This window comes from Durio zibethinus, chromosome 21, assembly GCF_047325235.1.
Source record: "Durio zibethinus cultivar Kanyao isolate XHJ-2024 chromosome 21, ASM4732523v1, whole genome shotgun sequence".
Classification (NCBI taxonomy): domain Eukaryota; kingdom Viridiplantae; phylum Streptophyta; class Magnoliopsida; order Malvales; family Malvaceae; genus Durio; species Durio zibethinus.
In genome coordinates, this window is record NC_143182.1 from 2,009,303 (window position 1) to 2,019,797 (window position 10,495).

General features: G+C 36.7%; 1 protein-coding gene across 2 annotated transcripts; it reads left to right on the forward strand.

Moving 5' to 3' along the window:
* Positions 1 to 467: 467 nt before the first annotated feature.
* On the forward strand, positions 468 to 7,070 carry ANL2 (Homeobox-leucine zipper family protein / lipid-binding START domain-containing protein). Of its 2 annotated transcripts, none has more exons than XM_089750362.1 (9): positions 468 to 1,493; positions 1,598 to 1,815; positions 1,938 to 2,055; positions 2,176 to 2,865; positions 3,120 to 3,221; positions 3,313 to 3,525; positions 4,863 to 5,034; positions 5,130 to 5,497; positions 6,050 to 7,070. In XM_089750362.1, the coding sequence occupies exons 1-9, from the start codon at positions 1,323 to 1,325 to the stop codon at positions 6,440 to 6,442; spliced, it is 2,445 nt and encodes an 814-aa protein (XP_089606488.1). In that variant the 5' UTR covers positions 468 to 1,322; the 3' UTR covers positions 6,443 to 7,070. The 2 variants fall into 2 exon arrangements, with proteins under 2 accessions (XP_089606488.1, XP_089606489.1); XM_089750363.1 differs by having other exon boundaries at positions 1,601 to 1,815; positions 6,050 to 7,006.
* Positions 7,071 to 10,495: the final 3,425 nt, after the last annotated feature.

Genomic DNA, 10,495 nt, shown 5'->3' on the forward strand with positions numbered 1-10,495 from the left:
AGATTATTTTTATTAAATATATATTTTCAGGTTTATTATTTATTTATTTTTATTTTACGAGGTGGGTTTATTGTTTATTACTATCATACAATTTTGTGAGTGCAAAATCAAAATCAAAGCCAAAGTAAAAAAAAAAAAAACCCTAATTTGTTTTTGTGTGTTTGGTTTTTTCCATAAATTTGGTGTTTTTACTTTTTACAGATCCCAATGTATTGAAATTTCTACGGAGTGAGAGAGAAAAAAAAAAAAGGGCCAGCAAATCTGAAACTCTGTCGTCTGTCCTATGTTGATGTAAAAAATTGAGTTGAGACTTTTCTCTCTTGTTTTTATTTTCTTTAACTTACTTGGCCCTAAAAACGGTAGAAAATATTTTCACTGTCACAGCTTCTGAAGAGAAAAGAAAAGAGAGAGAGAGTCAACCGACCTCTTGGTGGTTTATATGTAAGGCTTTGAAGAGTCCACATAGTGCGTTTTATGATATCCTCACTAATTTTTTTTTTCTGTGAAAAAAACTCTTTTAAAGGCTTTCGATTTCTTTTTTTCTTTGTTATATTTTTGTTGTTTGGGGGAGAAGCCTTACATCTCTTTTGGAAAAGCTTTTGTTAGTAGTAGTAATAGTCAAGCATGCAGAGAACGAGAAGATAGCAAAACACACACACACTCTCCGCCAAAACTAGGGTTCCCATTTACTCTCTCCTTGAAACGCACAGCCAACTGGTTTTAAAGCCTCCTCCTTCTCTTTTTCAGACTTAACAACCCAAAACCAAGAAAGGGGTTATTTTTTTTCTTAAAGAGAAAGAGTGGAGAGAGAGAGAGAGGGATAGAGAACGAAGAGCTAAGCAGGGAATAAACATAAAGGGTTTTGCTTGCCTTTTTTCTCTTTCTTTCTCTCCATTAAAAATCACTTCTTTGTAGAGAGGGAGTTGGAGACATTTGCAGTTTGGTTATCCTTTTGTCTCCTCTATCCTCTCTCTTATTTTACTTTTTTTTCCTTTAATTTGGTTGGTCTTGTTCAAATATTGGTTTGCTGAAAGCTGTCTTTGAGGAACACAGTTTCATAGTTTTTTTTTTCTTTTTTTGTATGTAAATTTTAGTCTGCAAATTTGGGTTGTATTCCTTGAGAGTTTCTGATTACTAATTTCGTGGCCAAAGCTGCCGAGTCATGGCCCGGAAATGAAGCAAATCAGTCAAGTGGGAGTGTAGTTAGAGAAAGTGTTTGTAAATTTGTAGAGAAAAGAAGAAACCAAAATCAAATTTGAGTGCTTGATAGATACAGAACAATAAAGAAATATTAAAGAAGAAAAAAAAAGGGAATTGCTTTGATGAGTTTTGGGGGCTTTCTTGATAACAGTTCTGGTGGAGGCCTTGGGGGTGCAAGAGTAGTCGCGGACATGCCTTATAGCAACAACATGCCCACCGGTGCTATTGCTTCTCGCTTTGTCTCTCCTCTTCCTAAGAGCATGTTCAACTCTCCTGGCCTCTCTCTTGCTCTTGTAATGATGATAAAAACGCTCTCTTTAACAATAAGCTTTCTTGGTTTTGCTCATGTTGATTATCTCGCCAGGACTGATCTGGGTTGTTTTTGTGATGTTTCCAGCAGCAACCGAATATAGATAATCAAGGAGATGGAACTAGAATGGGGGAGAATTTTGAGAGAACTGTTGGCAGAAGAAGCAGAGAAGAGGAACATGAGAGTAGATCTGGAAGTGATAACATGGATGGAGCTTCAGGTGATGATCAAGACGCAGCCGACAACCCTCCAAGGAAGAAGAGATACCACCGACACACTGCTCAGCAAATCCAGGAGCTTGAAGCGTATGATTTCATGTTTCAAAGCAAACTTCTTTCTTTTTTTTCAGTTGGTTCAAGTTGTTCCTATGGAACATCGCCTTAACAAGTTCTTTTTTTTTTTCTTGCTTTCCTTGGTTTTGGTTTAGCCTCTTTAAGGAGTGCCCTCATCCCGATGAAAAACAGAGACTGGAGCTTAGCAGAAGGCTTTGCTTAGAAACCAGGCAGGTCAAGTTTTGGTTTCAAAACCGCCGTACCCAAATGAAGGTAGATTTGCAAGAACCTAACTGTTTTTTTTTTTTTCTTTTTGGGGTTAAAGAATCTCCTTCTGTTCTTCTTCTTGGGGTCTGATTGTACGGTAATATTAAAACTTGATCATTTTTCCAGACCCAATTGGAACGCCACGAGAACTCTTTGCTGAGGCAAGAGAATGACAAGCTTCGAGCTGAGAACATGTCTATTAGGGATGCCATGAGGAACCCGATTTGTACCAACTGTGGGGGTCCGGCAATTATTGGTGATATATCTCTTGAAGAGCAACATCTTAGGATTGAGAACGCTCGTTTAAAGGATGAGTTAGATCGAGTGTGCGCACTTGCTGGCAAGTTTTTGGGACGTCCCATTTCAGCACTAACTAATTCAATTGCACCTCCGTTACCAAACTCAAGTTTGGAACTTGGAGTTGGTAGCAATGGTTTTGGAGGTTTAAGTACCGTGGCTACAACATTGCCCTTGGGGCCTGATTTTGGAGTTGGGTTGACAAATGCTTTGCCAGTGGTTGCTCCTAATAGACCAATAACTGGAGTAACTGGACTTGATAGATCGGTGGAAAGATCGATGTTTTTGGAACTTGCTTTGGCTGCCATGGATGAATTGGTTAAGAAGGCACAGACTGATGAACCGCTTTGGATTAGGAGCTTGGAAGGTGGGAGAGAAATATTAAACCATGAAGAGTACTTGAGGACATTCACTCCTTGCATTGGCATGAAACCAAGCGGCTTTGTCGCTGAGGCTTCTAGAGAGACTGGGTTGGTGATTATCAACAGTTTGGCCCTCGTTGAAACTTTGATGGACTCGGTGAGCCAACTATATATTCCTCCGATTAGTCAGTTTTACTCGAATTCAAGGGTTTTGAAGTTATTTCAAAACATTTTTGTAGATTTGCAATTTATTTGGCAAGCTCTTTTTTTTTTTTAATCTTTTTTACACAATTCTTTGTAAAGACTAGAGACTGCTCTAGTGATGGCAGAAATTTAGTCCTTTCTCTACTCTTTTCTAGAGGCTTGTGCCATTTGAATCTTTAAAATTTCTTTTTCCCTTCTTTTGCATAGAATCGATGGGCGGAGATGTTTCCTTGTATGATTGCCAGGACATCCACTGCTGATGTGATATCTAGTGGCATGGGAGGAACCAGAAATGGTGCACTTCAGCTGGTAAAGCTAATTTCCTGCGACAATTAATGCTTACATCTATCTCATCACTATATTATAACTCCTTATAAAATAATTTTCTATTTTCTATCAGATGCATGCTGAGCTCCAAGTCCTTTCTCCTTTGGTTCCAGTTCGTGAGGCCAATTTCCTAAGGTTCTGCAAGCAACATGCAGAAGGGGTTTGGGCCGTGGTCGATGTGTCTATTGATACTATCCGAGAAACTTCAGGTGCAACGGCATTTGTGAACTGCAGGAGGCTTCCTTCTGGCTGTGTTGTGCAAGATATGCCCAATGGATACTCCAAGGTAATTTTAATTTAGTAGGATACCAAATCACTAGTATACAAGACTTATATCCTACTTCATCTTGTTTCCTTTTACATTTATTGTGTCTTTTCCAATTAGTTGTTCTTCCTCCCTTTAGTCTTTAATGAATTTTCTGAAATAACTGCAACATTGAAGCTTAGTTGTTAAACATTTAATTTTGGGAAAAACCGGGTCAAGAAATCCATAGACATTTGCATTCCCAAGCCCAGTTTAGGAGCTCATGCATCTAAGAATTTTGTTTTGTCTGGTGATTTCTCACTGTAACCCGCACACCGTCAGTGCCTGGTTTGCTTCCAAACGAATTCATTAACTCCTCTCTCAAAGAATCTGAACCTTCCTGCAAACTTAAAAGAGTATCTTATTTTATTGATTTGGATGCTTCTTCTAATGTCAAATTTTTGTTTAAATTTCAAGTTTCAACAACTGGGTTTGCTTAATCACACAATAAAATAACCCCACTGCGCAGCCGCAAATCGAGGTTGTTCCCATTGTTTTATATCAATCGAAGCCTCTATTGCTCCTTAGGTTTTGTGCCTTGAACACATTAATTTCATATATATCTTCAAAATGAATTGTAATCCTGAGTCTCTTATCGAATAAACTATTGATTTGATGTTTCTATTCCAATCTTTGATGCTGCCTCGGTTCTCCCATTTAGCTACAATTAAGGCATGTAACTGCGTGTGACCTGGTTCCAGCCACGGCTGATGTGTTTTTTTTTTCTTTCCTACTCTCCACGAGGACCCTTTAGTCAAAATGCCATAGACTACCTCTTTTGTTTGTATCTGAGTATCTGAGCTTTGAGGCGACATCTGTACACATCTCGATGTCACACCTCGCGGTGCACTTTGTTCCTTAAAAGTCTTTAAAAAGTTTATCTTCTTTTATATATTCAATCTTCTAAATTTCTGCCCTCTTTTTTAATTAATGCCTCAACACAAGGGACAAATATCATAATGCGAGAGATACCATTTCTTTCATTGAGCCTAATCTTTTGAGTCATTTCCAAGATTTGCCTCGTATTTTTCTATTGCAAAAATCAAAATCATTTGTCAATTACGATATTATACAAATGTCCAATTGACCAAGAAAAAGTTTCAAATATAGTAGTATATTTATATTAATTCTAGCAGTTTTTCCCTAAAAAGAGATACTCTATTAGTAGTACTTTTTATTAAAGTCATTAAAGAAATATTTTCTTTTTATTTATATGAGAATTTTGAGAAATCATTATTATACCAATGATTTTAATGTAGATAGTCAAAAGTTTGCATGGAATGGCCACCGACTGACGATGATATTGAAAAAAAACGCAGGTTACATGGGTTGAACATGCAGAATATGACGAGAGCCAAGTTCACCAACTCTATCGCCCTCTACTGAGCTCTGGCATGGGCTTTGGTGCCCAACGTTGGGTGGCCACCCTCCAACGCCAATGCGAATGCCTTGCGATCCTCATGTCCTCCGTTCCTACTAGAGATCACACTGGTAATTAGCCAATAAACAAATAATAATATTATGATTATAGTATAGTGAAATGTACATACATTGATAGATAAAAGCATTTATTTATTTATTTTTAGCTATAACTGCAAGTGGGAGACGAAGCATGTTGAAGCTAGCCCAACGGATGACGGATAATTTCTGTGCTGGAGTGTGTGCTTCGACGGTTCATAAATGGAACAAGCTGAACGCTGGGAACGTGGATGAGGACGTTAGGGTTATGACTAGGAAGAGCATTGATGACCCAGGTGAGCCACCGGGCATCGTGTTGAGCGCGGCTACTTCAGTCTGGTTGCCGGTGTCACCTCAAAGACTGTTTGATTTTCTACGTGATGAACGGTTGAGAAGCGAGTGGGACATCTTGTCGAATGGTGGACCCATGCAAGAGATGGCCCACATTGCCAAAGGCCAAGATCATGGCAACTGCGTCTCCCTCCTCCGTGCTAGCGTAAGTAAACATCTCTCTCTCTCTCTCTCTCTCTCTCTCTCTCTCTCTCTCTCTCTCTCATGTTTTTTCCTTTTTCACGTATATAAAATGAAATATAAATTTTAAAATATAAAAAAAATCTGGTGAAGAAGAGGGTAATAATTTAGGGACGGAAATGACATGGATGGAGTAGTGGGTCAGATGGGTTTGTCGTGTAAGGATAAAAGGTGAGTTTGAAAGGACGAGTCTGGAATTTGGAAGTATCTATGAAGACAGTTTATAGCAGGATATGAAAAGCAGAGTTTGGTTTGTAAGCTTTAAAAAGTCAAAGTATAGGACGATCGTAAGCTTTCTCACTTTTCTTCTGAGGTCTTTTCTGACCCAAAGTTTTTTTATCCTTTATCTTTGTGAATAAAGTTTTCGATTTTCCATTTTGACTCTTTCTCGCCCTCTGCTGATGTGAACATTATCAGACTGACACTTGGGCCAAATTATTAAACAATTCAGAGTGGTAGATTTTGGGGAAATGAGGGGTTGATTTTATTAGAATTATAATTTTCTTTTTGGGTGCAGGCCATGAACTCAAACCAGAGCAGCATGCTGATATTGCAGGAGACATGCATAGACGCTGCGGGGTCGCTTGTTGTGTACGCGCCCGTTGACATTCCAGCGATGCACGTGGTTATGAACGGGGGTGATTCTGCTTACGTGGCACTCCTACCTTCGGGTTTTGCTATCGTCCCTGATGGTCCAGGCTCTCGTGGGCCTGCCTCTAATGAACATATTAACGGGAACGCCGGTGGAGGGTCGCAGAGAGTGGGTGGGTCCCTTCTGACGGTGGCTTTCCAAATATTGGTTAACAGTTTACCAACGGCCAAGCTTACGGTAGAATCTGTGGAGACAGTCAATAATCTGATTTCATGCACCGTCCAGAAGATCAAAGCTGCCCTTCAATGCGAAAGCTGAGGTTCCAGAGGGCAAAAACTCACGTGATCCGGAGGGCAGTTTCTTTAGTAGTTTTTTTTTTCTTTTTTAATTTTGTACTAGCCCTTGTTTTTCGTTTCCTTTTTTAATTTTAACATGGAAGTCTGTTGTGTATTTAGTCATTTATAGGGTTGGTTGTGTTGAAGACTGAAGAGAGCTTTTGCGTTTGTATTGTGTGAGAGAAAGATGGTGTGTGTGACTCAATGAGTTGAGGGTGTTGAGTCAAGAACGAACCGCGCGTGAAGACTCCTTGCATGGTGATGATCAGGCAGTGATTTGGTCTTAAAAGAAAAAATGACGGTTTCTCAGCACAAGGCAAGGGTGGTGGTTCGGGTATTGACTCAGGTCGACCCTGGAGATGGTTCAATGGGAGGGTGAAGAAAAAGTCAAAACCCCAAAACAAGAAATCTTAAAAAGAGCGCTTATTGTTGTATCAATCCGATCATTTTTCCTGGGGTTTTAATTTCTCTGCCTGACACTGCAGAGAAGATTGCATGGTCATGTCATACTTAACGGAACATGTTGCATTGAGTTGTCGCTTTCTTATGGGGTTTGGCTTTTGGATGCTTACTAATTTAATCTATTAATTTAGCACTCAAGTTTTTTCAAATATCCAAGTATTTCCCTTTCTCAAACCATAGGCTCAGCACACATTTGATAGCGGCTGAGCAAGTAATAAGAACGCGCCACCGGTGCAAGTTGGGTTGTGAGTGCAGTGATTGTGAGAGGGGGGCTCAATGCTGTAAGTTGTAAACGGGCATTAAATGAGGGAGCAGTAGCAGTTGGGAGAAAGCGTTGCTTTCATTTAATGCCTTAGGGATTACCTGGAGAAGCCAATGAAACCGAGCCACGTTTCTGGAGGGTATTTGACATGTAGGAAAGCGAGAATAGGAGTCTGACAGTAACGCCGTTTCTGGATTATGATGCAAAGGGCTAGGGATGCGTATGGTTTGGTTTATTTGCCAGCTTTGCTTTGCTAGCTAGCTAGCTTTGATGCTGAATCTGTTGATGGATTGTGGGCAACAGGCTAAGTGTTAAATCTCTCACATTAGGAGCGAGGAATATGATTTTTGGACGTTTTAAGTGACATGATGTTAGGTCGTCTTGGTGCAATGATATGATAGCAGAACCAGATCAGCCAACTTTGTCTTTTATCAGACCCAAAATTTATGAAACAAATTAAGAAAAATAAAACTGGCTAGGCCTTTTATTTTCACCCAAGTTGTTTGTGGACGATAAAAGCAGACAGGGTCTAAAGATTTTTATCTTAGAATTCTAAGATGCAAGCGCCTGGCTGCTGGCAGCTGACTGTCGGTTTCAGCCGTCTTGAAGATGAAAAATGGTGGAAAAACGCAACCATGCCTGTTCATCAAACCCAAAAACAGAATATCATATCCCTTTCAGAAGAAATTTAAAAGTGTTTTTGAGTAAAGATTAATCAATACATAATGTACAGGAGGAGAAGCTAACAAAGCTCTGTTCAGGGTCAAATCATGCCCCTCCAATAAATGGTGACATGTAGTCATACCTAAGCCAGCTAAATATCCAATTTGGAAGACATTAATTTAGGAGATTTCAATTCTCTTGGTAATTATAAGAATGGAAAGTGGTTTAGCTTTCATGTATTTATCAAAGCCCTATACATGTGTATGTATATATATGTATTTCTACATAAATACATGTATGTTTATACTACTAGTACTACTATTATAGAAACCAAATCAGTCAATTAGCCTACACTAAATCGTAAACATCAAGTGGATGTTGTAACCCTTTCTGTTTTAAAATATTAGACGCTATTGCCACACTTTCAATATATAATAAGCTGATGAGTTATATATATTTTTCCTCCCTACAAATTCCCATTTTGGTAAGATTTGACCTATACGAAAGTTTCTTGTTGGAATTGGATGATTGGTGATGATATTGAAGGTTATTTTGAGCAAATTTGTTGCTTTTGAAGTGGTAAAACCTTGTAGGTGCAGCTGCATCAATCTGATGCAATCAAGCTCTTAATTGGAAAGTGAGAAACAGCGTGATCAAGCCGATTATGTTGCCTACTCTTGGTAATAGTTTGTATGAAATGTAACCTTCACTCCAAAACTAGCCTGGCCCAATTTTGAAAAATCTTAACAGCTAAACCACAAATCATAGTGCAATTATTCATTCCAAATTCTTTTCACAGATATAGCCTCCGGACAGGACAAAATTAGAGGTGTCATTATGTAGGATATAAGTAGGATAAAACATTTTTTACCTTTATTTTCACATATTTTTATATTATATTTATCCTCATTTTTATACCCAATAAATATTTTAAATTTATCTCATTTTCATCATCGTAGGTATTTAATAGATATAGATAATTGTCATCTTCATAATTTAAAAAAATTAAAAATAAAAATTATTTTTTAATTTTTATATTGTATATTTAGATAATTTTTTATAAATATATATTAATATTTATTTTTTCAATAAAAATATATTAATTTTAATTAATCTAAAATAATAATTTATATTGTTTAATAAAAAATTTATTTACTAAATATATATAAATATAAAAAAATACGGATACAAAATGAATATTATATTATCTATTCCTATTTTCATATCTAATAAAAATTTAAAATTTTATTCATTTCTATTCTCATATTCACAGTATAATACCCATACCTATCATCGTTTGAATAAAAAATTAAAATTTTCATTAGATATGAGTAAGATTGATATTTTTAAATAAAATTTAAATATTTTTTTTTACTGTATTTAACTTAATATAAACAACCGAATTCATCAATTGCTATTCTTATTGTTGGTTAGGTACTACCTTGTCAACAAATTTAATATTAATTTGAATTTTATAGCATTACATGGTTTAAAATTGTTTTAAACTAATCCATAAAGATTAAAAGAATCTTTAGATTAATGGATTCTATCATAAAATGGCATGCACAATGTAATCAGTGTCTCGCCATCACGCATTTAAAGTGGCTTGAAGAATAAATTTCAATATCCAACTATGCAAATACAAACTTGAATTTTTGGTATATAATAAGTGTATTATTTCATATACCATTGTCAACCATCATCTTGTCAAAGCAATCAATAAATATGAACCAATAAATAAATGAGTACTGAAAATATTAGTACCACTGGACAGTAGTAGTTTGTCATTTGGGAAGATGAGATGTGATACTTTTTTGTTACCACAAGTGAGTTGTTGTAATATCTTTCTTTTTTTTTTTTTTTTTTTTCTCTGTGAAATTAAAAACTTCATTCTCATGCATGCACATACACGAAGCTACACGTGAGAATCACCGATATGTGGATACAGGTAAGTGAGGACGAAGGTAATAAAGTCAAGAAAATGAAATGCTATCCGAAGGAGGGAATAACAGTCGGCCTTGTGGCTTTATGCGTAGCAGCTTTTTTGGACCTTCTACTTCTCAATCTCCATTCCTAGTCATTTCTCCCAATTATCCAAGCCTCACCCCCCACCTGTTGACAGATCCTTCACAGCACCCACCCCATCACATGCTTGTGGGTTCCACCCTCCAAAACCATCCCAATATCTAATCTTTCTCTCTCTCTCTCTCTCTCTCTCTCTCTCTCTCTCTCTATATATATATATATATATATTCAATATTTATTTAACAATAATAGTTTTTTTGTCATTCAATGGATAGAACTTTACATTATTTAATAATAATTTAAATATATATGATCGATTATTTTTATTTATTTTCTGCAAACATCTTTATTTGTTTTTTTTTAGAAATCAAGAGAAAAACAAGCGTATAGGAATTGTATTAAATTTATTCAATTTATATCCCATTTTATTTTTAATTTAAGTGCAAGTGATATTCTTAGTTTCCAAATGTAGTATGAATAGATAGTGAATGAATGAAGGAATGGTATGTAAGAGTTGGGAGTTGCTCTCTTTTTCATTTTTTACTTTTGATGTGGGGCTCTTATTTTTGTCTTGTTTTCGACAAATGAAACCTTTCCTAATTAATATGAGCTTTTTTGGGCAAT

Coding starts and splice junctions, on each gene's coding strand:
- ANL2 (XM_089750362.1), top strand. CDS start 1,323: ATGAGTTTTGGGGGCTTTCTTGATAACAGTTCTGGTGGAGGCCTTGGG. Junction 1,816..1,937: donor CAAATCCAGGAGCTTGAAGC/GTATGATTTCAT, acceptor GTTTTGGTTTAG/CCTCTTTAAGGAGTGCCCTC. Junction 3,222..3,312: donor GAAATGGTGCACTTCAGCTG/GTAAAGCTAATT, acceptor ATTTTCTATCAG/ATGCATGCTGAGCTCCAAGT.